The sequence below is a fragment of the Rhinoderma darwinii genome, chromosome 7 (genome assembly GCF_050947455.1).
Source record: "Rhinoderma darwinii isolate aRhiDar2 chromosome 7, aRhiDar2.hap1, whole genome shotgun sequence".
NCBI lineage: Eukaryota > Metazoa > Chordata > Amphibia > Anura > Rhinodermatidae > Rhinoderma > Rhinoderma darwinii.
This window is the reverse complement of record NC_134693.1, coordinates 134,945,292-134,973,165: the sequence shown is the minus strand read 5'-3', so window position 1 is coordinate 134,973,165 and position 27,874 is coordinate 134,945,292. Positions and strand designations below refer to the sequence as shown.

The following is a 27,874-nucleotide window of genomic DNA, read 5'->3' as shown; positions in this document are numbered from 1 at the left end:
TGAGTGTATATATGGGTGTATTTGTGTGTATGTGTATATGTTTGTGTATATTTTTGTGTATGTGTATATGGGTGTGTTTGTGTATATGTTTGTGTGTGTTTTTGTATATGTGTGTGTTTGTGTATATATGGGTGTGTTTGTGTACATGTTTGTGTGTATATGTGTGTTTGTGTATATATGGGTGTGTTTGTGTATATGTTTGTGTATATGTTTGTGTGTGTGTTTGTGTATATTTGGGTGTGTTTGTGTACATGTGTTTGTGTGTGTATATGTGTGTGTGTTTGTGTATATATGGGTGTGTTTGTGCATATGTTTGTGTGTATGTGTGTGTATTTTTGTATATGTATATTTGTGTGTTTGTTTATGTGTGTTTGTGTATATATGTTTGTGTGTATGTGTGTGTTTGTGTGTATATGTGTGTGCTTGTGTGTGTTTATGTGTGTTTGTGTAATATATGGGTGTGTGTTTATGTGTTTGTGTATATGGTTGTGTGTGTGTGTGTGTGTAGGTGAGTATAAGTATCGGTATTGTTCACATTGATAACTTTTTTTTTTATGTTGTTGCAGATTTTGATGTACCAATTGGACTACATCTTCGATTCGTTGGACTACTGCATAGATCTACGTTTTTTGAAAATTTTAATAAAATGGTTAACGAGGGTTTTGTTGGGGATTTCTTATTTCAATAAAAAAAAATTGTCTTTGTCTTTTTTTTTCAAACTTTATTAGTGCCTAGATAATGGTAGTTGGCTGATTGACAGCGTCCATTATTAAGGCGGTACTTAGTGTTAGCCGGTGCAGAGGCTAGCACTAACCACCCATTATTACCCCGGTACCCACCACCACCAGGGGTGCCGGGAAGAGCTTGGTACGATCCAGTACCCGACCATCTGTTGTGATGGTCGGGCTCTGGGGCGGCCGCAGGCTGGTATTATGAGGCTGGGAAGGGCCAAAAACAGTGGACCTTCCCACCCTTGTAATGCTAGGCTGCTGCTGTGTTGTATCGGGCTGGTTATAAAAATGTGGGGGACCCCCACGTCGGTTTTTTTTTTAAATTTAACAATAGACGTTGGGTCCACATTTTTAATAACCAGCCATATACAAGGCCGCAGCAGCCTGGCATTACACGGGTGGGAGGGGCCGCTGGCTTAGTACATTCCCAGGCTAATAACACTGTGTTGTTTGTGGCTGGTTATGATAAATTGGGTGGAACCCCATGTCTTTTTAATAAAAAAAAATAATAAATAATAAAAAAAAAATGACGTGGGGTCCCCCCCATTTTTATAACCAGCCAGATACAACACAGCAGCAGCAGCCTAGCATTACAAGGGTGGGAAGGTCCACTGTTTTTGGCCCTTCCCAGCCTCATAATACCAGCCTGCGGCCGCCCCGGAGCCCGACCATCACAACAGATGGTCGGGTACTGGATCGTACCCAGCTCTTCCCGGCACCCCTGGTGGTGGTGGGTACCGGGGTAATAATGGTGTTTAGTGTTAGCCTCTGTACCGGCTAACACTAAGCCTCCCCTTAGTAATGGACCTTGTCACTCAGACAGCGGCCATTACTAAAGTGATAGTAATAAAACTTGAAAATAAAACACAAAGATATAGATAAAATATTTTATTGAAATAAAGCACCCCCAACACAACCCTCATTAACCATTTTATTGATGAAATAAAAAAGCGTCATCTAAGTAGTCCTCGAAACCGACGTAGTCCAAACACCAAACCTGTAAAAAATCAAAAATATAAAAAAAAAAAATGAAATAAAACATGTCGTAGGCTTAGTTTCACTTTCATGTGTGATACTGACTGTTATACCATGTATAGAAGCCTGCGGCAAAGTTGGCTTAGATACAGGGCAGACAGTATCATACATGGCCATACAGACATTTATACAAACAAACATACATACATACAAGCAAACATACATACAAGCAAACATACATACAAGCAAACATACATGCAAGCAAGCAAACATACATACATGCAAGCAAACATACATACATGCAAACATACATACATACATACAAGCAAACATACATACATACAAGCAAACATACATGCAAACATACATGCACATATACACATACAAACATGACAACATACATACATACAAACATACATACATACATACATGAAAACATACATACATGCAAACATACATGCACATATACACATACAAACATGACAACATACATACAAGAAAACATACATACAAACATACATACATGAAAACATACATACATGCAAACATACATGCACATATACACATACAAACATGACAACATACATGAAAACATACATACATGCAAACATACATGCACATATACACATACAAATATGACAACATACATACAAGCATACATACATACATACATACATACATACAAGCATGCATACATACAAGCAAACATACATACATGCAAGCAAACATACATGCATACAAGCAAACATGCATACAAGCAAACATACATACAAGCAAACAAACATACATGAAAACATACATACATGCAAACATACATACATACATACATGAAAACTTACATACATGCAAACATACATGCACATATACACATACAAACATGACAACATACATACATGAAAACATACATGCAAACATACCTACATGAAAACATACATACATGAAAACATACACACATACAAACATGACAACATACATACATGAAAACATACATACATGCACATATACACATACAAACAGGACAACATACATACAAGAAAACATACATGCACATATACACATACATGACAACATACATACAAAAATAAACTCACTAAGACGTTCCCACGAAGAGCTGAAAGGTCCCGTCACTTTTCTTCTCCCATTCACAATAACAGAGCGGTGGGTGCAGATGACGTAATCACGTGGGCCTGATATGATTACGTCATCTGCGCCACAATGCATTGTTACTATGAATGCGAGCGGCGCCAAGAAGAAGGAAGATGGCAAGTGACGGGACCGTTCAGAGCGCCGTTAGAACGTCTTAGGTGAGTTTATTTTTTTTATATATTTTTAGTTGTTCGCCGGGTGCTGATGCAGCACCGGTACGGCGGCTACAAACATTACATGTAGTGACAGGGTGGGGGAGAAGTTGTTTGCCGAAACGGGGTAAATGTAGTGTAGTGTAGGGTAGTTGACATTCACGGTAAGTTCGTCTCAATCGGGCTTACCATGCCCGCTTGAGACGAACATTCTCCCGATGTTGTTAGAACTACAGTATCTAGCAACATCGGGAGCGCGCACACTGCAGAGCGGAGCGGCTTGATTGACATCGAGCCGCTCACGCCCCTTTTTAGAAAAGATAACCAGCACTTGCTGAGTTATCAAGTGTAAAAAAAAGGCACTTAGGAAATGAATTTTAAATTTTTTTTAACAGCAAATGTTTTAAAATTCATTTCCTGCTTAGAATGTTTAAAAAAAAAAATTTGAGTCAACTTGGGACAACCCCTTTAAGGCATTTCTAAGCGGCCTTAAAGGTGTTCACTTTAGACAATCTCTCCTTGTTAAAGAGGCTCTGTCACCAGATTTTGCAACCCCTATCTGCTATTGCAGCAGATAGGCGCTGCAATGTAGATTACAGTAACGTTTTTATTTTTAAAAAACGAGCATTTTTGGCCAAGTTATGACCATTTTTGTAGTTATGCAAATGAGGCTTGCAAAAGTCCAAGTGGGTGTGTTTAAAAGTACAAGTCCAAGTGGGTGTGTATTATGTGCGTACATCGGGGCGTTTTTAATACTTTCACTAGCTTTTGCAAGCCTCATTTGCATAATTACAAAAATGGTCATAACTTGGCCAAAAATGCTCGTTTTTTAAAAATAAAAACGTTACTGTAATCTACATTGCAGCGCCTATCTGCTGCAATAGCAGATAGGGGTTGCAAAATCTGGTGACAGAGCCTCTTTAAGAGGATCCCTGGGCAATAAGCTGATCACAAAGTGTCCTCCTGCTGGGATCCCCGGCGATCAGCTGTGATCTGTAAGGAAACCTGCCAGTAAGTGTTCAGTTTCCCTGCAGCGCCACCACAGGGGAAATGGAGCATTACAGTGTTTTATTCATATCGTTTTAACCGCTCTCCACTCTGGCCAAGAGATAAAGATCCTAAACAGAGGACCCTCCTCTATTAACTCAACATTCCCTAATAGGGAACCTTCTCCCCATGAAATGCCATCTCCTCACCCCACCACCTCCGACTATAGAAATAACACATTTGTTAGGCATTGGTCATTGATAATGGGGGTGGTACATTGATTTGAGCCCCAGTTACGTGTACAAATTTTCTGCAGCAATTCCGTTACGTGTGGACAAGCCCTTCCGTGTATATTTTGCAGACCTTGTCCATCTTTTTTCCAGTTCTGGTTTGTTTCTCTCCTCACACACTTGTGACGTCTGTAGCTCAATATTAATCTTTAGTCTTGAGTATATCCGTGGCTTTTCCTTCATTTCCCTTGTGCTGCTTTTTCTCCTCTAAATGCTGACAGCAAACCTTCCCGGCTGCGGAGAGACGGCTGCAGGTGAAGTGTGGGATCTGCCTTCTCCTGTTCCTTATCGATCTGCCGACATGACCTGCTCGGAGGAAGAAGGGGGGAAAAAAAACAGATTAATATATATCTTTTTTTTCTGCACGGCTCATTTTGTATTGAAGGTTCGGTTTGATGTTTGTAGGTGCTTTTGATTGTATTTTAACTGCAATTTAATATTGTCTTGGGTCTAGGAAAGCTGGGTGATAAAGAAGGGATTGTCAAATCTGCTTACTTAAATAGGAGCTGTCACCTCTCCTGACATGTCTGTTTTAGTAACTACTTGTAGTCCCCACGAAATAATTCAGAAACCTATTTTATCAGGACTCTGTGTTGTGCCATTCCTCTGTTACTCCTCTTAGAATTTTATGAATAATTTGACAACTGGGTGTGTCACCATTCCCCTTGTCAAAGAACCGTGTCCTTGCAGTCGAAGACCGAGCACTGATTGGACAGTGTCAGTCTGTGTAGTGACACACCCCCAACTGGTAACACCCAGTTGTCAATTTATTCAGACATTTCTAGGAGGAATAACAGAGGAATGGCGCAACGCAGATTATTTTTCAAAAATGTTTCTGAATTGTTATTTCATGGGGAATACAATTATTTACTGAAACAGACATGTCAGGAGGGGTGATACAAGACCGGGGTGGGGGGGGGGGGGAGGGGTGTACCCTGCAGAGTTGGGGTTTCCTGCTCACAAATTATAGGCTGCCCTTAATAAAGACCTGTATTCTGCTGATGAGTTGACATAAGGCTGACTATTGTTCTTCTTCAATGGGATGAATGACAAGAAGTGCAGAAAACTCCCTGCCCTCCCCCATGATCACTACTTGATCCCACATATCTCTGGTGCGGAGACCCTACAGATATATTTATATCCATATGTGTGACTGATATCCGCTCCGGACTCGGCATTGGCGGATGAAGTTGTACAATATAAGGGTAGAGAATCAGACAGTGAGTTTGCCCCCAGCTGTGTTCCCACTCGGATGGTGATCGGGTTATGTGCGGAGCCTTATCCTCCCCGGTTATCACCAATCCCTTCGCTGTCAGCAGATCTAGGACCGGACGGCCTCGTTATTTTTACCCAAGATGAGTTTATTTACACACAGCGTCTAAATATATTCGCATTTCGGCTACGTCTGTTAGCCCAAAAACGTCTGAGCGTATTATATAGACAGGAACCGAATGGAAACAATGTTACGGGTTCCCAGCTGTTACATCGCCTTAAAGTGGAAGGTAATGAAGTGACATGATTGCTTGTCGTCAGGATGCAGAGACGCGGGGAATGTTTACCTGTCCTACAAATTCTGGAAGGAAAATCTGAAATACTCTGCGTTTTAGTAAATGGGATGAGCCGGGATTTGCTATGAAGGGTCTGGAAAAAAAAAAAAAAAAAGGGCAATGATCTGATTTATTTAGGACAATTTCAGCATCAGGAATGCTTTATCTGCGACGTGTTGCCATGGTTACTGGGGACGTTCTACAATTTCTACTGTTTTAAATATCCAAGCATGCAATTTCCTCTGGAAGCAAAAGCTACATCACCTTTGCTATTATGGGTGGAAATCAGTAATCATATTCTCATAGGGGTTGACACTCAGCTTTCCACTGACCCGATATGGCAAATAATATTGCATTGTTATACAGAGACATGTTCCTCCTCATTGCTCTACTTGTGTCAGTCTTCACTGATGATCTGGCATTCTGTTCATGAATGAGGAAGATTAAGGTGAATTTTACCAGGATCCATTCAAATAGGTGTGTGTGAAACCTGTGCATGTACCGTCTGTGAGGCTGCTTATATCTAGGAATTTAAAACCCAATCCATATTTATTGTAATGTAAATTGCTGCAGTTTTTAAATGCAGAATCCGCGTCGGAGATCGTTAGCAATTCTGTAGCGTGTGAATTTATCCTCATTTGAAGGCTGTGTAGTATTTTTTATAAAGCTCTTAAGAAGACTTCATACCCCTGTCTTGTCTCCTTTATTCAGGTGCAAGAACAAGACGTCGTACTTCAGTCGATTGATCGAGCTATTGAAGCTATTCACAATGCGGCCATGACGAATGGGGGTAAATACAACCTGGAGCAGAGAGATGTCCTGCAGTAAGTACTCCTAGCACTCGATCTATCCCATATCTATCCCATATCCATCCCATATCTATCTATCCCATATCTATCCCATATCTATCTGTCCCAGATCTGTCCCAGATCTGTCCCAGATCTGTCCCAGATCTGTCCCAGATCTGTCCCAGATCTGTCCCATCCCATATCAACTGGCCATTATATTTATGACTTGTTTCTTGTCCACCATGCTTTATGGCCAGTAGTATTACAAATTTACACTCCGCGTGCTGTTGGGTTTAATGATATAACACACTGATGACTTGGGCTATGTTCACATTTGCATTGGACGCTCAGTCAGCAATTCCTTCAGATTTGATGGCCGGAATAGCATAGCGTGCAGCACTATTCTTGCCGTCAAAAAGGCAGAACCCTAACGTACCCCATTAACTTACGATGGGGTACATTGATATTTTGTCTGTCAGACAATGTAACCGACCGCGTCCTGACTTCTTCTATTATGAACGGAAGCCATAACGCATTTGTGAACAGCGTCTTACCGTCTGCTACCTTTTCTTTATATACAGAAAACTTATCCATCATAGGAAAGAAACACAATCCCGAAAAACCCACTCACCGACCAGCCAGTCAAACACTATGGCGACCTCTTCCAGTGATTACCACTTAGATTCGGGGAGACAGCCTAATGGTACGTGTAGAACTGGATTGGATCGGCACATGAGCTTGCCCAGCTCGGAGATTCAGTCGGATGAGGACAGCCAGTATCAGGTATGGTGATGTGTGTGCTTTGTACATACACTAGTGGACTATGTATCTGATGTATCGCTACTTCACGTCTGCTGGTTTTGTTTTTTTTAGATTCCACCACAGCCTCGACGTGCTGCTCCGATTACTCCACCTCCACCTGAAAAAAGAAAAAACACCCAGTTGACACAGACTAATAAAAGTAAGTCACCTGAAGCTTATTCTCTATTCATCATCGTCTTTAGGGCTGTACTATTAGGCCTCTTGCACACTTCCGACACAGGTTTTCACGCCCATTTTTGACGGATCAGTGTGTCCGTTTTGTCGGCCGTGTGCAATCCCGTGTGCACTCCGTATTTCCGTTTCCGTGCGCCAAGCATGGTACTGTCCAGGGTGCTGAAAGAGTTAATGGGCTGCACTGATCGGCGGTAACTCTTTCAGCACCCTGGACAGTACCATGCTCGGCAGGCGGAAAATACAATTTTAATGTAATAAAAAAAATAAGTTCATACTTACATTCCTCCTGTCCGGCCTCCAGCGATGACGTTCAATCCATGTCGCTGCTCCAGCCAAGACAACCACTTTATATACATAGTTACATAGTTGATAAGGTTGAACATGTATGTGACTCTGTGGGTCATTAGGTGCAAAGGAAAAGTGGTATTTTTTTGTTCTTGAAGTAGTCTCCAATACTTGGTAATACTGATACCTATCGATTTCCAAGCACCGATGCCCCTTCTAATAGTGGATTTTCTATAAATTGTATTTGTGGTAGAGAACAGAATGTATTTGTTGTGCCGGTGTAATGCAAATGTATACATCAAGTGATCTGACAGCTGGGCCATTCCCATGTTACATGATTCCCTGGTCTCTATTTATAAAATCCGGAAATAGAATAGAATTTTGTGTGGAGCGTGGGAATAATCTGGAGTTTGGTCTGCGACGTCCACAGGTTTTAATTTTGTTTTTTTACCATACACATAATAGGCCCTTGTTCACACATTGTGGATTCTTAAGAATTTAGGTGGAGAAACCGCACATAAATAATGACCGAATTGGATGGGGGTATTTTATGCCCCATTCACATGTTCCTAAAAGGATCTGTGTGGAAAAAGGACCGCGCTAAAACCTGCGGATTAGCTCCAAGTTCAGTAGCGCTAATCCACGTGCGGATCCTCTTGCCAGTCTGCGGCGGAATCAGAGTTTCAGCTGCAGATTATCTTCAAAGTCAACTGCGGATTTGCTGCTTGTGGGCATTATAGACGACTGCCACCCAAATCCTGCCCTGGACAAAATTAATGACTCAGATTTGGCATCCGTGTATTTGGCAGCAGTTTTTTCTGGGCAACCATCAGTCCGTGTCTGCCTGATGGTAGCGTCGGATTAGTCTTACTGTTGGTAGTCTGGAGGTCGGCACCTCATTGTAAATTCTGATGCACCATGTGGCCATACTCTGAGCAAGTTGTATGCATGGTCCCCAGAACCTAAGTGTTTAAAGGGACACTAACCCTAGAAAAAAGTAAACCGAATAAAACTTTGGTTTGGTGGGATTTTCTGCAGCTGTTGTAGAAATTATGCAGAGATCACAGATGTTGTTTTCCCTGATCCCTTCCTCTTTACAGCTGGTTGATGGGCGGAACTGTTCTTGGTGGGTGTGGCTTATTGTTCCAGGTCTCCTATTGCAGACCGCGTAGTGGAGGAGGGCTCCTGCTGCAGTCAGTTGCCTTAAAGCAAGATACGGGTTAGTCAGAAGGGAAGTGGAGGTTGAATGATCTGCTAGGACACATGGAAATGAGATCAAATGAATTGCTGTTTTATTTTTGTCTTTGTTTCCTTTTTAAAAGCCGTTTCCTGTGCATTTGTTTTGTTGTTTTCTAGATGGTGTGGATAAAATCTCGAGATCCATAATAAACATGTCCACTACTAGCATGTCCTCTCTCGACACCTTGTGCACTACTTCCACAGACTCCTGTCATCTCACCGCAACCTCCAGTCCCAGTCACACTCCCCCACCTGTCCCCAGCAGAAGTGCCCACACCACAATGTCACAATGTCTGGACACCTGCACCTCCAGCCCCAGAACCCTAAACTCTCTCAATAAACGAACCGCTCCAGCACCCCCCGACAAGGAGGGCACCGCTGATATAGACAGGAACCCACAAACCAAGAGAGCTGCCCCGGCCCCTCCCTGCATGGAAGCCTTCAACACCGTCAACCAGGAGAACAAAACGAAATCACCATCAAAGACTTTGGCACCGGAAACGGAAAACTCTCCTGCAACTGTTCCGAAAACCATTGGTGCCGAGTTAATTGAACTGGTTAGAAAGAACACAAACCTCAGCTATGAACTGTCTCGGGTGGCCATCGGTGTCATCGTCGGTCACATTCAGACTTTGGTCCCGTCTACAGGTCCCGTGATGGAGCAGATTCTCATCTCTCTAGTGGAAGGCAAGGTAGCGCAATTGTTTTCACCGCATTAACCCTATATCCATGTGCCTTATTATTTTCTATTTTATTTTTGCATTGGGAGGAAGGAATGAAGATTGTGGATTGCTTGACCTTGTAGAATATCTATTAATCTGGTAACCAGCTGATCTGGCTGATGGTAAACTGATTGAGGAAACGGTTAGTCTGCTAGTCCAGCGTCAGTGTGACCAGATTAACCGATATTCTGGAAATTGACACTTTTAAAGGGACATTCTATTGCAACGTATCTATTGATATGTCATATGTCAGACCAAAATCAAAGGGGCCATGGCACGTCGGAAACCCCCTTTACTGCTCCGTAGATAATTCCAGAACGTCAAGGCACCAACACGGGTCTTGTGTTATCCTAGAAGAATTTTATAGGATGGTCGGGGGGGGGGGGGGGGACAACGACTCAGGACTTAGTTTTGGGAATTTGTAAGGGTCGCCGCAATTAAAACAGCTGCACATGTAAAACAATGGGAGAACTTTGGGTGGAATGAATTGTTTTACTAAAGTCCCAAAAATGTATAGCCACTTCTCCGGATTGTTAAATAATTCTCGTCTTTATTTAATCAAAAGTTGCAAATAAGATGATGGCGACGTTTCGGCCATATAATGGCCTTTCTTGAGCCCACATAGGCCACTTTATTGCCGAAACGTCGCCTTCACTGTATTTGAAAGTTCTGACACAGAAGAAACCACTAGTGGTGCTGAGGGCTATCTTTTTTTAATTGTTTTACTGGCGTGTACCTGTTAAAGGAGTGGTCTCTGAGACCCCCCCCTTTCATATTAAAGCCTCGGCATTCAGCTGTTCGACGCAGGTCTGGCTTCTGGCTACCCGGAAAACAGCGGACTTTGCCAGGGGACGCCTTCTCTGCGGGGGAAATTTGTTTCATGATGGCCATTCTTGGCGGCTCTCCATTCTTTTCATATGGACCGCGGTTGTCTCCATAAGACAACCCCTTAAAGGGGTTTTCCCATGAGGGACATTTATGACCTAACCACAGGTTAGGTCATAAATGTCAGATAGATGCGGGTCCCACCTCTGGACCTCCACCTATCTTTGGAACGGGGCCCCCTTCACTCTGTTCTAGCTTACTGACCATGTAATCCGTAAGTGGTCGGGAGGCAGCGTGAGCACAAAAAGTTAGAACGTGGTTTTGGGGGCCCCGTTCTAGAGAGAGGTGCAGGTCCAGAGGTGCAACCCGCATCTATCTGACATCTATTATGACCTAACCTGTGGATATGTCATAAATGTCCTTCATGGGAAAACCCCTTTAAAGTTTTAGTTTATTTGTTAAAAGTTTGAAATTCCATTATTGTAAATCCAGGCTCATAAATTTAGAGTTGAACGCAGAAAGACACCAATCATGACTGTCCCCCTTGGTGAATAATTTTTTTTCGCCATTATTTATTGATGATATTGTATTGGATGCCATAAATATTAATAATAATTTATTAAAAGCCTTCCATAAATATTGATGCTGACCTGGTTTACGGTTTGATGGAAAGCGATGAGAGAAAAAATAAATCCTTTATATTCTACGCGGTGTTCTTTTGATCCGCTACAATTTCCATTGCATCTGTCTGTGCGGTACGCCACCGTCCATCTCCCCAGATCATGCTCCCTTCTGACAGCAGCGGGCGCAACAGCGGATCCCGGAGCCGGGCCACAGGCAGCGGTAGTGGAAGCCGAGGAGATGCGGGTGCTGCCGAGGGGAAGCAGGACGGGAGCTTTAGAAATTAAGAAAGATATTGAGAAATGATTTCTTCATAAAAATGTATAAACTCTGCGAAAAAATATATAGATTTTTATGCCTAGTTCAGGACCTTTGGGGGCGGAGCGTGACACTAGAGAGGTTCCCGTGTCATGCTCCGCCCCCTCAGGCCCCTTGTCATCTTCACTTTTATTTCTACTATCCATGAACGTTACTTGCAAATATTTTAGCTGCAACTGTGTGATGTACCGTGAGCTGCTGTACTAATGATATTAATGGTAATTGACACCAGCGGAGACATGATTATAGATATTACATTTCTCATCTGCATAATTTCAATTTTGGTTTTCTCGGGCTCTTTAGCGACAGACTCGTAATTGACTAGATTCCACCCCCTGGTCTCTGTATATTTATGTCTGCTGTAAAATAAGCAGGGGGATGTCTATTACCGGGTACATAACGATACACCCCGTGTTTTCAGCCCCCGCAGCATCGGCTCGTCGGCAAACGTTCCAGATTAGTGTTCATATAATTGCGCTATAGTATGGATATGTCGCTGGTAAGCGGACACGTAACCAGTCCTTCCGCTAATACTAGCCGTTCCGTACGTCGATACTACGATGAGTTTCTCAATCTCACCCAGCGCCGCCTAATTACTTGTATTATTTAATTGCTCTGCAGGAGACGGTTGTCATAATGACATTATTACGTTCCCGTAGGTTACGCCGCCTGTTGAATTTGTGTCTGACAATATTGATTTTTGCAGGATTTTTGACGGCTCCGAACGTTTCCCTTTATCAGCGCTGACCCGTCCTTGCCGGATTCTGCCCGCCCCAGCCTTCCCAATATAAGAAACAAGTCCGACTTCATTTGTCTCCTGATTTGTCATAATCACGAGATTAATTAGACAAAGGAGAGAGTAAAAGTTACGATTTCTCCGCTTGTCCCTATTGATTTGGGAATTCCTCCATCAGTGTAAATTGTGTGTTCGATTGTTGAGGCGGCACGAGTCTAAAATAGTCCTCCTCTGTGAAGGTTTAAAATACATTTTAATTTCATCTGTTTCTGGGAAAGCTGGGTGACAACAAATATGGCTGCCATTACAGCTTCCACAAGGGTTGTCATCCAGCTTTCCCAGGCTCCTGAATGCCAAATCTACCTAGTTACTCCGCTATACATCACCTGCCTATGTGTCTAGGCAGATTCACAGGTTGATGTTGCCTTTCAGGAGTCTGGAGACGCAGAGTAACAACCCCTGTCAGATGTGATGGCAACGAAGAAAAGGCTGAATGGCATTTTAGAAAAGTTGACCGGGGAGGGCGTCCGACGGCGGGCCAGGAATCTGCTGTAAATGCTAGTACTGAGCGATTTTACTTTACGGTGCTGTGATTGCGGAGACAGCAGTTCTCGTGTGATCACCTGTGAGGGCGATGATTGACAGCCACCACCTTGGGGCAAGGGCCGGGATTGAAGAAAACTCAGGTCCGTGCTGTTTAACCCTTGTACTGCCAGGATCTATAGCGATTGCGGCACCTCAAGGGAGGGGGGATCTCTGTTACCTGAAAGCGATAATCGAGGCTGACCATTTTAAGACAGCCCTGGACATAACAAAGGTCCCTAGGGCTGCCTGAGATAATACCTGTTAGGGCATGACGAGGGTGTCTCCGTTGACGTCTGTGGGATTTACAGAAAGGTCTGAGTATAGCGTGTTAGGCTTAGACTTCAATAGGGAGAGCGGCCATCCATCCATCCATCCATCCATTGAAGAACAACAGCTAGCGGCTGCATTAAATTACCTAGTTTGGGTTAGGGGACCCCCTGTTTTCCTCATAGGTTGGGGTGCCACCACTGGGATCCCCACCTATCAGGCATTTATGGCATAGGAATACCCCTTAATACAAACCCCTCCATACAATGCAATACCAGAGATCTAAGCTCAAAATCCAAAATGACAATTCTTTTAATTGGACTCCTTTTCAACACAAAACAACCTAATCCGGAATCTCACAAGACTAGAAGCAGAGGCTGAGTTTTCTACCTAGAGCATAGGTCAGCAACCGTCGGCACTCCAACTACAATTCCCAGCATGCCCTGACCCCTTTTAGCTGTAATGATCAAGCCTTTGGCAGTCAAGGCATGCTAGGAGTTGTAGTTTCACAACAGCTGGAGTGCTGAAGGTTGCATGACCCCTGAGCTAGAGGTTCTCTACCCTTACTGCTATGTTATGTATGACCGTCCAATAATCCAGAATATGGCACTTGACTGTAACCAGACTCTTCGTGTTTTGCTACGTCGCTATCGTGGTGCTATGGACGTGGAAGGAACTACGGGAAATAGGAATCTGTTCTGACGACGCTTATTATTTCATCAAAGTCCCATAGCTCGGAGCGATTGTTTCAGGAGCCACCGGTGTGCAGTAAATACATTTCCAATTCCTGTATATTTGATAAAAACATGGTAATTTGTAATCCTACCCTCCTATATACTCCCACCGTTCTAGGACATGAGCTTTATATTGTTCTGTTACTATCCCACATGTATGTAATAATAACCCGGCCGGGGGAGAGGGGGTCACTAGTAAATGAGGCCGCGCTTTCAGTGACATCTCTAGAGATTGCAATTCAATAAATTCGATTTCTGTTCTGTAATGCAGATCTCCTGGGGACGTCTTCACTGAGATTTAGATGTCTTGGACTTGTAGTAACCTGCCTAATAATTGTGATCTTCATGTGCGTCTGCAGTCCACAAGCTTTTATGACATATGTTTCTATATATATTTCTCCTGTATAGACATAGGGGGAGAATTTATGAAGACTGGCGTGTCTAATCGGGGGTAGTCTGATTTGGGGGGCAATGTACGGGGCCCGGCACAGGCCTCTATCTTGCTATACCCCACAGAGTGAAATCTAGCGGAGCTAGGAGCTGGCGTGTATTTTTGCAATAATATAAAAAAAATGGTCTAGCCACAATGGCCCGCGCACTTTTGGGTATCTAGCCACACCCCCTGATTTTTGTGACTTCTTCGCCAGAAAACTGGTGTAGAAAGTTTGATAACGTCTCCACCATGGTGGTAACTGCTAAAATTCTGGCGGCCACTAGGGGGAGATTACCGCATACTATGTTATTATGGAGTTCAATGTATAAACAGTATCCAGTAAGCTCCCCCTAGTGGTGGTTACAGATAGCATTAAAAATCCATGGCTATGCAGCAGCTCTGTATTAGAAAAACAAAGCTCCAACCACTATAAATAGATATTAAGAAATTACTCTAATATCTATTGTCAGCGCCATTCACGAGGCAAATTAGTTGGTAATGAGTATTGACACTTGACCTCAGAATCCTAACTATGACTTTTTTCTGAGTACCGGCTTAATTGGACACACAAAAAAACCTAATATCCTTTTAGTTAAAGGGGTTGACCACTTTCTACATATTAATGACACATGCCTCAACCTAAAAAGTAACATCAATGCCCCCATAGAATGTCTTCAGGAATAATGCATCATCCGCTCGATCTAGAACTTGCACCATGTGATCAATGGCGCTGCGTGGATGGACTCGGTGATCACGTGATCTATCATGCGACTGCTGCGTCCATAGCTTCCCCTGCCAGCACTGGTTGTAATACAGGTGCACGGCACAGGTCACGGCTTGTATTTGCAGACCGATATAACGCATATGGTTCACAGGATCCCTTTACAAATAAAGTTGTACTGCGTTAATCTCATACTCAATGTGTCTGTTTGCCAGGACTCCAGCGCTGGATTACCTTCTGGACAGATCTGTCACGATGAGCAGCGCCTGGAGGTCATCTTTACCGACTTGGCCAGGCACAAAGACGATGCTCAGCAGCGCAGCTGGGCCCTCTACGAAGATGAGAACGTCATCCTGTGCTACTTGGAGGAACTCCTATTAATTCTGGTGCGTAAATCTATAGGTGACTTTTATCTTCATGTTCAGTGACTGGTTGGCCACAGAGCGAATAGTTCTTAAAGAATAAGCCTTTAAAACGCTGATTTAAAGGGGGTCTTTACTTACTATGTTTATGAATGTACAAAAAAAATGGGACATAGAATGTAATTAAAACCACAGAAAAAGGCCATACTCACAGATTAGGTGGTGGGTAAAATACCCGTTCCAAACAGGACGCAACCAGGTCAGAGAATGCTGTTGATGGGAAGTGCCCAGGTGTGTTTAAATAATGATAGCCACTCCCACTTACCTTGAGGGGAGTGGTGTGTTGGGCATGGAACGGGTATTTTACCCACCACCTAATCTGTGAGTATGGCCTTTTCTGTGGTTTTAATATGTTTATGAATGACAGAATGCGCTGAACTCTTCAGTATAAAGCCCGTCATATGCTCAGAGTTTACATTTGCTGCATGTGGGGCTATGAGAAAATTTACATAATCTTATAAATGTCATTTCTACGTCGGATGGAGCCGCCTGCATTAAATCCCAGAGCGCCAATGCTCCTAGAAATTAGCTGCTGGTGCCTATTTTATTTTTTTAGTTGCTTTTTATTCATGTCTATAAGGCTCCGTGCACACGACCGTAAAAACTGGCCGTAATTGTGGACCGTAATACGGTCCGCAATTACGGACATATTCAGTTCTATTGGCCGCGGACACCTTTCCGTATCGCTACAGATGGGGGTCCGTGCCATAGAAATGTTCCGTAAATTATGGAACGTGTCCGTTCTTTTGCATTTTGCAGGCCGTGCTACCATACTTTGTATGGGAGCACGGCCTGAAAATGCGGGCGGCCAGCCATGCCCGCAATCGTGCGCTGTGATAACGGGCACGGCCGTGTGCATGGGGCCTAAGAGTCATTATTGCCAGGCCTCTAAAAAGTCGAATTGGCTGTTACTCCAGCCGATATCCTTAATCACCTATCCACTTAAATGTTAGATCGGTGGGGGTCCGACTGTTGCAAAAACTGCTGATCTCTGGGACAGAAGAACCCGGTCCCCCATCCCTCCCCACCAGCACGTCCATGATGAGGAGGAGTTGTATGAGCATGCTTACTCCCGCTACATCCAACTTTTTGGGAAGGTAGAGAGGGACTGGGGTCCCTTGTTCTAGCGATTCATTGCGGTAGACCCCCACCCTTACAGATATACGTTAAATTACCCCCGTAAGGCTCTGTTCACATCTCCATCGCCGATTCCGTCAGATTTGACGTGAAGAATTACTCTGCATGCTGGACATGTTGATCCACTTTCGACCAATACAAATGATAGTTGGTATTCGTGCGCAGCAATTTCCCCCATCCCCCCAAAAAAAATGATGAATTTGGTACAAAGCCGGGTTAATGCAAATTACAGACAACGCTGCTGAGCAAACTGTTATATGACTAAGTGTCTTGTGACTCTTCTTCTCCTTGCCTCGTATTTTACAGAATTGTTTGTGCACCATCTAAAGATATTCTACAATTATATCCCCAAAGTAGACATAACGTGCCCCGATTCTCATCCAGACAGATGCAGATCCCGAGGTGTGCAAGAAGATGTGCAAGAGGAACCACTTTGAGGCCGTCGTGTCCCTGGTGACTTATTATCAAATGGTAAGTAGTATTTTCCCAGAATTCCTGGCAGTGCATTCTACAAACTTATTGGTGTGTGTTAGAAAAGCATCTGGCGGCTACCAAAAAAAAGCGCAATAATTCCTGGATCTCCTCCATCTGTTGGTTTATTAGATTTCAGCATTGTTTGTGTTTAGACGGATGATGAGCGTTAAAATGGTAAAATCGGGGTCTCTCCTCAATTAAATGCCATTTGTGGCTATGCTCATACTCATCCTCCGCATCCTAGGTCACTAATAGTTGTGGCATATGGTATAAGTATGACAGGTTGGAGTCTAGCCACTAGGACGCCCTATCAGGAGAGATGGGCAGCTCCTATTCCTGTCCGGCTCGCCCATTCAAGTCTATGGCGACGTGAAAACCGCGGACATACGGAATGGATGCGGAGGACACTGATGGCACACGGACTGCAAGAAACAACGGATCCGTGGTTTACGGGTCGCAAAATACAAACGGTCGTGTGCATGTAACTCGGGATTAGTGGCTTTGCATCTTACGGCTTCTTGTGGTTGGTTTTCAGGAGCATCGCGTGCCGCTGCGCTTGTTACTTCTCAAGTGTTTCGGAGCAATGTGCAATCTGGATGCCTCGATTATTTCTTCTCTTGTTAACTCTGTCCTTCCCATGGAGTTGGCCCGTGACATGCAGACACACACTCAAGGTAAGCTCCTTGGAGAAAGTTTTACTGTAGAAGTAAGTTAGGATTGTTTTTTTATTTTTGGTCTTTTTTTTTTGCCCCTTCTCCAATTGGAGCATTCAACTCCGGCGTCATCTAGGCCCCTTTATTATAAAGAAATCACAGAAAGTGGGATGAGATCTACTCAAAATCACATAAAAAGGCCATCATTTTTGACACCAGGGCAGGTTAAAAACCCTAGAAATCAGGAAGTATGGCCTTTTTCTTAGCCCCTGTATTATTGGGCTTTTTCATGCACTATATTATTTTCTTAGCATATTTCTATTACCCTTTAACCAGCGAGACCTGCTGCAGAGAAATCAAATTCCCCGCAGCTGCTTTTCATGTCCGCGCAATACAGGTGCTATATCCTGCATGTTATCCCCATTGGCACAATACAGAAGCAGCAGCTTTGCGTTCCTCTTTTTCTCTGGGAAATTTATGAATAAATAGATAACTGGGTGTTAAAATTCCCCTGGTCAATAAGGTCTGTCCCTACACAGTTTGATACGCGCAGATTGGACAATGTGTGTAGGGACACACACCATTGACAAGAGGAATGGTAACACCAAGTTGTCAATTTATTCATAAATTCCCAGGAGGAACAACAGAGGAACGGCACGAGAGCGTTTGAAGCTAAGAAACCATATATATTAAAAGGGAAAAAAAACGGACAACAACAACTAGAGGGCCACAGATTGGAAACATGGGTGTAAACTGTAGACAGATTTTATTTTGGCAGGGGGAGTTGTCTCAACAGCAGAGCAGTGAAGAACGGTGGGAGTAGGAGAGGCTGCCCTCATATCATCTGTCAGAGTGTACATGGCACTATGGGAGGGAAGGGGAGGCTAAAAGCGCAGGAGGGAGTCTCTACCCACACAGCAGGGTATGAACAGGAAAGCCCATCATTTGTAGAAACTATATAGAAGGAAACCCAACACATTTTCTCCTTTCCCTCCGGGGTTCTGGTTTTTTTGATGGTGAGAATTACGTAGCCTGCAGAACTATTCTTGCCGTCCAAACTACCGGAAACCTGAATGATTCCATTTAAAGTTAATGGGATCTGGTTGGAAATGGATCTGTCGTGGCTCCGTTATGAATGAGAGCCAAGATATTAGTGTGACAGGAAGACCGGAATCATTCTCATCTATTATACCATCGGTGAAGATTAAACTTAAGTTTCGTTCACACCCAAATTGTTGCATTTCGATTGCAATTTAAGCCAACAGCAGCCCACATCATATCCTATTCTATCACATCCTATATCATATTGTATCACATCATATATCCTATTGTATCGCCTCATATATCCTATTGTATCACATCACACATCATATTGTATCGTATCACATCATATATCGTATCGCGTCATATATCGTATCACATCGTATTGCGTCATACATCGTATCGCGTTATATATCGTATCACATCGTATCACGTCCTATATCGTATCACAGCGTATCGCGTCATATATCGTATCACAGCGTATCGAGTCATATATCGTATCACAGCGTATCGCGTCATATATATCGTATCACATCGTATCGTGTTATATATCGTATCACGTCATACAACGTATCGTATCATTTGTTACTGGTGAATTCCCCTTCTGTACTTCAGTCACAAAGAGTTTTTGTCTAACAGATTTCTCTGATTGGTTTATGCTGTGATAGAACGAGCCGTTTGGCTGCGTTTTGCTTTCTTCGTGTGCAGAAATTGTCAGGGTTTATCTGACCAGGTTAATTATGTTCTCTGCTTTGTTCCGCAAAGTGGCCTATAAATCACACGCAACTTAATGGGGGTTCCTATTCATTGGTTAAAGGTAAAGCTTTTGTTGTGGTGAGGACTGTGGATAAAACCTGACAATTAGGATTTGACTGGTGGCAGCCAATATGACAATGTGTACAGTTCCCATAGAGTAAGTTTCCCCAGATACCTAAAATCTGCCAGGTAATAACCGTGATACATGCCCTTCCTAGTGCTGCTGCATAACCAGGCCGAAGACCGTCCGGAAAAGCTGCATCTTGGAGCTGTAATGGTGACCTTATCGGCTATTTGTGAAGCGACCGCCAATTAGGACGTTCCCCTTTTAGCTAAAACTGGGAGGTGCACAAGGAATCCACAGGACCACAGGTGACTGTGGACGCCTGCAATGAAAACCAACAATTTGCCTGGCGTTTCCATTGGCTGTGAGGCCGTTGTTACTCACCACCCCCAGATCAAGTGCTGAAAAGGGAGCTCTCCTTTTTGGCTGCATTGCTTTGCCATGGCAACCAGTGAGGACACTCTAGTCCCTGCAAAGCCACCGCTAAGCGGTCTCACTTCTCCGGTCAGTTCGGTAACCGCCATGTTTGAATGTGGCGGATTGGTTGAGAATTTTCTATGTGCCGAAAAGTACAGTACAATGCTAGTGAATGGGGTCTTCCAAAAACCAATTCACACGTGGCGAGGAAAAAATCGGTGGGTTTTCAAACCTGCATTATTCCCTAGATGTCATGGATTTGTTGCGCATTTTTGTCATGCAGATTTTGCCACGGATTTCTGCAGAATTGTAACTTAATAGCTAATCAAAGGGGGACCCCCATAAGTCAGCTGGTCTCGGGGACTACCTACAATCTGAGTCTACTAAACCAAGGAAACCTTTTAATGGTGCAGCTAATAAAACACGACATTCGGACGTTTCCACTAGAGTTCTGTACATGGCGGCTCCTTGTGGTAATAATGACGGCTTATTTTATATACAGGATTTCTGGATACATAAGGAGGGAAGGCCTCATTATGTAATCGCACTGTGCCGGGCTTTGATGGAGGAGCCGGACAATGGCTCTGCCTCCTGGGTGGCCTTTTCTCTCTGGTTTTATTTCACATTCAGTCTTTGTCATATTTATGCACTCTGTGATCTTTCGCCGTCTGGTTTTATGTATTTATTATTCACTAAATGAATGTCACTTTGTGCTAAAAGCTTGCAAGGCAGACAAAAAAGGCAGAGACAGAAGCGCTCCGTGTTCTCCGCGCTGCCGTGCCGTGCCTTCACGGGCTCAAACTAAGGAGCGGAACCCTTTATAAATCACGGCAAGACATTACAGAACATGTACCGAGTATAAATAAAGGATTGCAAATCCGCAGCTTCTGGTGCGTGGAAACCGCTCCTAGTAACAAGCTGCAACAATGAAGTGTGAAGGTATAAAGCCAAAAGAAAACCTGCTCATTCATCCTATAGGAATGCAGCGCACGGGTCGGATTTTATAATGGTCTCCGGCAATGCACTGTCCATTGTGTATAAAAAAAAAAAAAACCTCCGTTCTGAATATTATGGGGAATATCGGTTCGCCATCGGTCCGGCGCAAGTGCTGCTCGGAGATGTTTGTCCATGTCCTGAGATGTTGATGAAGACTCTTCCGGGTCTCCCCCACGTTGCGTTTCATTTTTCTGTACCCGATGCGAACCATTATGCCATTGAGTTTTTCCTACCAATGATTTTTACCAGCTCTGCTCGGTACCTGTTGTCGTCTGAACTTACTGATTATCTCGATAGTTCTGGCTTTTATTAGTCGCAAAGTAAATGTGTGAAGCCAATGCTCCTGAATCATCATTTGCAGTAACCGCGTGAAGTCTCCCCAGTTCAGAGCTCAACCGTTTGCGATACAGATACAATGACGTGTCCTGGACACGTGGCCCCCCCACACGTCGCGTCCATGGGGCCATATAAATGAATGGGTCCTTGTGTTATCCGCAAAATTGTAGATCGCACACGGACAAAAAAACACAGTTGTGTACATGAGGCCGAATAACTGTGCGTTTATTCCGATTGTCACGCGTCAGAGCCAATAAACGGAGTGAAAGGTCCTGGCGGGGCTGTAGTGAAGCTTCTATTACAGAAGCGGATAGATCTGCGGTCGTTAAGCAGCTTCTATAAATGCCATTAAGAAAAATCTTATTTGGGTAAAATCCTGCATCAAACCGGAGATTTTTATTATTTACCTTTTGTTATGGTCGCTGGAGTCTGCTCTAAAATGGAAGATATTACGTTACTAGATGGCGGCGTCCTGCGCAGTTCTCAAACCGACCTTGAATCAGGGACTTTGTAAGCTGTTTTGGGGCTTAGGAGTTTGGGGCCGACGGCTGCTGCATTGTCGGTTCTAATCCCTTTTACGCTCGGAGAAGCCGTCCGTGCCCTTCTTCAGGAAGGGAATGTGATGTCTACAGCGAGGGCTCCCTGGGATCTGTGTCAACCGCTTAATGTGACTGGAGCCAACTGGTTAAACTTCTAAGGTCTTTGAAGTGTGAGATTTCCACCACGGGGACGGATTGTCATGCAGGTTGGCAGCGCGTCACCCACCCCGTCCTAAGAAGATAAAAACAGTGGTGTCAGCAGAGCACATGAAAGCGACACAAGCAATAACAGCACCATCTTCATTGTCTCTGATTCTAACTCCATTACAGTGTGAATATTTTGCCACTAATCCCTAAAATGAATTCCCTAAATTCTTTGTTTTCTGGATCAGTGCCAGGTTTATGATTCGCAAATACCAGATTCCCAATTTGAATGTTTAATTGTTATGGGTAGAGGAGGCAGAGGGCGATACAAAGTCATCAAGGAAGTTCTGTGGTCTTTTATGTAAGTCCATTATCGAATAAGGAAAAGTTCTGCAACTTTCTAATCGACTTTGTGTTCCAGTTTCTTACCATTTTCAAGATCTCTGCTATCTGTCAGTGAATAGAGTCCGCCTTTGTAAGAAATCAACAGCAGTTTACTTAGGAGTAGGTCAGAACGTGTTTCTATTATTCTGAAGAAAAAATAGAAATCCAGCACAAACAGAAAATCGCTAAAAAGTGCCTGGTCATTAGGGTAGAATGTGCGCTATTAAGGGGTTAATAATCACAATTGTAAACCTTCATAGACCTGTCCGGAGCTGTGATCGAATACTTGGACTAGTTCATGGCCCTTTAAATGTTTAGTCTGGCCATTTCTCCATATACTAGGGGCATCCAATCCAAGGATTCTAATATTGTGCCCCTCCATAAACTGGGGGACCCTGCGCTAAATCCTCTTCCCTTCTCTTACAGAGCACCAGAAGCTGTGTTACTCGGCGTTAGTTCTGTCTATGATTTTCTCCATGGGGGAGCCTCTTCCCTACCATCATTACGGTAAGTGTTCTGCTAATGCTCCTTGTGATTTCCGAAGGCTGCGGCGCTCCTACATCTGCATGTGTTGATGGGTTAAATTAGGACTTGTTTACATCAGGCAGCAGAGACCGTCAGCCGGTGGTTTTCTATGTGCTGCCGTCTATGATCTGCTCCTGTCTGTTGTAGTAATATATCGGCCATGGAGACCAGGCAAGTTAGGACATTGGCCATGGAGACCAGTTAAGTTAGGACATTGGCCACGGAGACCAGGCAAGTTAGGACATTGGCCACGGAGACCAGGCAAGTTAGGACATTGGCCACGGAGACCAGGCAAGTTAGGACATTGGCCACGGAGACCAGGCAAGTTAGGACATTGGCCACGGAGACCAGGCAAGTTAGGACATTGGCCACGGAGACCAGGCAAGTTAGGACATTGGCCACGGAGACCAGGCAAGTTAGGACATTGGCCACGGAGACCAGGCAAGTTAGGACATTGGCCACGGAGACCAGGCAAGTTAGGACCATCCCCTCTTCAGGGGTATTCCGATCATAAATAATTCTAGCTTATCCATAGGATACGTAAGAAATATCTCATTGAAGGAGGTCCCATTCGGGACCATTTCACTATCCAAAAGGAAGGTGAGAGCAGACTGTGCATGTGCGCTGCTCACTCCTTTTCTTTTGTGTGCCGATGGCGTCTTTGGATTGCCGAACGAGGCTTATGGGACCCCCACTTATCAAACTTGTGACGTATCTTATGGATAAGCCATAGATGTTTATGGTTGGAATACCCCTTTAAATGTGGCAGGAGTTGTATCCATGCATAATGAGACATCCCATCGGGATTCTGGAAAAGCTGGGTTACAATCCTTTTCCACTGTTTTGGTTGGATCGGCTTCTTGTAAAGCTTGGTGACCATTAATGTAGCATCTTTACAAATCCCTCCGATAAAGTCCTGAATAAAACATACGATGTTATGCAGTGATGTGGAGTTTGTATCACTTCGTATCTCTGCGGTTTTTCCATTCCGGACAACCCCGGTAAAGCAGTAATAACGTCCCTGTTGGTTTTTATGCCGCTGACTTCTGCAGTGAATTTTGGCCTCTTTCAATGATTTAGTGCATTGGCTTAGCAGGCAAGTTTCCTTGAGGCATGTTTACGATCTGGCACGGGTTCTCATTTGTTTTCCCTCTATACACACTCACACGTGGACATATGTTCATAGCGGTGCCCACAATCAATGATCCGAGACATGAATCTCGCCATATGATGTGTAGCAGCTGTGAAAATAAATACATTCATATCACTCTCGTTATAACAGAACATCTCAACTCCCAGTTTGTCCAGTTCCTTCTCGAAGTGATTGAGGACGGTCTGCCTTCCGACACTACCGAGCAGCTGCCCGACCTGTTCTGCAATGTGCTGCTGGCGTTTAACTTGCACATAGCAGGTATGTCTGACACTCCACACCTAAACATTCACGAGTCGCTGCAATTAACCCCAACATCTCTAGTCATCCAGGAAGCTGAGATATGGGGAGCTGTTTGGTGACGTCCTTGCACTGTAGTGAAAAAAGTTGCGCTGTAGGGTCAAAAATAGAATTTTCTTTTATTCTGCCAAGCTGATGATTTTTTTTTTTTTGCATTAAATGATACTGTACATAGTATATAATATTGGACAAGAATAGAACTACTATAATACTGCCCCTATATACAAGAATATAACTACTATAATACTGCCCCTATATACAGGAATATAACTACTATAATACTGTCCCCATGTACAAGAATATAACTACTATAATACTGCCCCTATATACAAGAATATAACTGCTATAATACTGCCCCTATATACAAGAATATAACTACTATAATACTGTCCCCATGTACAAGAATATAACTACTATAATACCTCCCCTATATACAAGAATATAACTACTATAATACTGCCCCCTATATACAAGAATATAACTACTATAATACTGCACCTATATACAAGAATATAACTACTATAATACTGCCCCCTATATATAAGAATATAACTACTATAATACTGCCCCTATATACAAGAATATAAGTACTATAATACTGCTCCTATATACAAGAATATAAGTACTATAATACTGCCCCTATATACAAGAATATAACTACTATAATACTGCTCCTATATACAAGACTATAACTACTATAATACTGCTCCTATATACAAGAATATAACTACTATAATACTGCCCCCCTATATACAAGAATATAACTACTATAATACTGCCTCCTATATACAAGAATATAACTACTATAATACTTACTGCCCCCTATATACAAGAATATAACTACTATAATACTGCTCCTATATACAAGAATATAACTACTATAATACTGCCCCTATATACCAGAATATAACTACTATAATACTGCCCCTATATACAAGAATATAACTACTATAATACTGCCCCTATATACAAGAATATAACTACTATAATACTGCCCCCTATATACAAGAATATAACTACTATAATACTGCTCCTATATACAAGAATATAACTACTATAATACTGCCCCTATATACAAGAATATAACTACTATAATACTGCCCCCTATATACAAGAATATAACTACTATAATACTGCCCCTATATACAAGAATATAACTACTATAATACTGCTCCTATATACAAGAATATAACTACTATAATACTGCTCCTATATACAAGAATATAACTACTATAATACTGCCCCTATATACAAGAATATAACTACTATAATACTGCCCCCTATATACAAGAATATAACTACTATAATACTGCCCCTATATACAAGAATATAACTACTATAATACTGCTCCTATATACAAGAATATAACTACTATAATACTGCCCCTATATACAAGAATATAACTACTATAATACTGCCCCTATATACAAGAATATAACTGCTATAATACTGCCCCTATATACAAGAATATAACTACTATAATACTGCCCCTATATACAAGAATATAACTACTATAATACTGTCCCCATGTACAAGAATATAACTACTATAATACTGCCCCTATATACAAGAATATAACTGCTATAATACTTCCCCTATATATAAGAATATAACTACTATAATACTGCCCCTATATACAAGAATATAACTACTATAATACTGCCCCCTATATACAGGAATATAACTACTATAATACTGCCCCCTATATACAAGAACATAACTACTATAATACTGCCCCTATGTACAAGAACATAACTATTATAATACTGCTCCTATATACAAGAATATAACTACTATAATACTGCCCCTATATACAGGAATATAACTACTATAATACTGCCCCTATATACAAGAATATAACTACTATAATACTGCTCCTATATACAAGAATATAACTACTATAATACTGCCCCTATGTACAAGAATATAACTACTATAATACTGCCCCCTATATACAAGAATATAACTACTATAATACTGCCCCTATATACAAGACTATAACTACTATAATACTGCCCCCTATATATACAAGAATATAACTACTATAATACTGCCCCTATGTACAAGAATATAACTACTATAATACTGCCCCCTATATACAAGAATATAACTACTATAATACTGCCCCTATATACAAGAATATAACTACTATAACACTGCTTCCTATATACAAGAATATAACTACTATAATACAGCCCCCTATATACAAGAATATAACTACTATAATACTGCCCCTATATACAAGAGTATAACTACTATAATACTTCCCCTATATACAAGAATATAACTACTATAATACTGCTCCTATATACAAGAATATAACTACTATAATACTGCCCCCTATATATACAAGAATATAACTACTATAATACTGCCCCTATGTACAAGAATATAACTACTATAATACTGCCCCCTATATACAAGAATATAACTACTATAATACTGCCCCTATATACAAGAATATAACTACTATAATACTGCCCCCTATATACAAGAATATAACTACTATAATACTGCCCCTATATACAAGAATGTAACTACTGTAATACTGCCCCTATATACAAGAATATAACTACTATAATACTGTCCCTATATACAAGAATTCAGCACTGATGAGATAGGAAACCGTTGTGTTTAAATTTCCTTTTAATCTTGGTAAATAAATGACGATCCTCTAAGACTCTTTGGATATGTATGATGTAAGTGCAGAATACACAGAATTCCTCACATCCTCTGTATGACTTTTGTTTTTTTGTCTTGTAGTTCCAGGGAACAATGTGATTATGAAAACGCTGTGTAAACGTCCCAATGTCAAGATCTTTACAGAAAAGCTGCTTCTGATTCTTAACAGAGGAGGTGAGTGTGTGATTCTCCTTCCCTCCTCCGGCGCTTGTAATGAAGAGTTCACTTATCTGTCATCTCCTCTGTCATCACTAGACGATCCTGTTAGTATCTTCAAGCATCAGCCTCAGCCCCCGCACTCAGTGCTGAAGATTCTTCAGGACGTGTTCGCCAGCACAGACACAGCCAATATCTTCTACCACGCAGACATGATGGTAATGATCGATATCACCGTGCGGCAGATAGCGGATCTTTCTCCCGGAGAGAAGGTGAGTGCTGTGTCGGCACGTTAATAGTAATCTTCACAAAAAGCAATAGCGTTTCTAACGACATCTATCATCCCGTGAGCCCTAAAAGTATCCTAGAACAGCTGCTCTTCCTACCGTAACAGCGAGCAAGAAGTTGCAGTAGTTGTCAGCCATATTGGAGGTCATGGAGAGGCACCTTTGGTCACCCAGTCCAACCATGTACAAGTATATACACATTTCCCCTCTCCATGTCTTTCACATATTTCCCCCCATAGTCCTTCTTTCCTCCTTGTACAAGTACCTAAGGGAAATGCGCTCCTTCACGGCGGTGCAGCACCCACATGACCAT

General features: G+C 42.6%; 1 protein-coding gene and 1 long non-coding RNA gene across 4 annotated transcripts in view; one reads left to right on the top strand and one right to left on the bottom strand.

Moving 5' to 3' along the window:
- NCKIPSD (NCK interacting protein with SH3 domain) overlaps positions 1–27,874 on the top strand; it is a 51,844-nt gene that overhangs the window by 20,344 nt on the left and 3,626 nt on the right. The window contains exons 1-12 of one of the 2 annotated variants that reach the window (XM_075831750.1): positions 2,934–3,010; positions 6,540–6,652; positions 7,198–7,399; positions 7,490–7,577; positions 9,254–9,828; positions 15,314–15,484; positions 17,042–17,128; positions 17,667–17,805; positions 22,888–22,968; positions 24,269–24,397; positions 27,200–27,292; positions 27,374–27,546. In XM_075831750.1, coding sequence (XP_075687865.1) covers positions 6,606–6,652; positions 7,198–7,399; positions 7,490–7,577; positions 9,254–9,828; positions 15,314–15,484; positions 17,042–17,128; positions 17,667–17,805; positions 22,888–22,968; positions 24,269–24,397; positions 27,200–27,292; positions 27,374–27,546 — 1,785 coding nt within the window. In that variant the 5' untranslated portion in view covers positions 2,934–3,010; positions 6,540–6,605. Of the gene's footprint in view, positions 1–2,933; positions 3,011–6,539; positions 6,653–7,197; positions 7,400–7,489; positions 7,578–9,253; positions 9,829–15,313; positions 15,485–17,041; positions 17,129–17,666; positions 17,806–22,887; positions 22,969–24,268; positions 24,398–27,199; positions 27,293–27,373; positions 27,547–27,874 lie in introns of those variants that run through there. The other variant, XM_075831749.1, reaches the window with a different exon arrangement.
- Positions 8,093–27,874, bottom strand: part of LOC142656823 (uncharacterized) — a 32,221-nt gene continuing 12,439 nt past the window's right edge. Inside the window, exons 3-4 of one of the 2 annotated variants that reach the window (XR_012849762.1) lie at positions 11,334–11,578; positions 8,093–9,099 (exon numbers count right to left, since the gene is read on the bottom strand). This is a non-coding gene — a long non-coding RNA (uncharacterized LOC142656823). Of the gene's footprint in view, positions 9,100–11,253; positions 11,579–27,874 lie in introns of those variants that run through there. The other variant, XR_012849761.1, reaches the window with a different exon arrangement.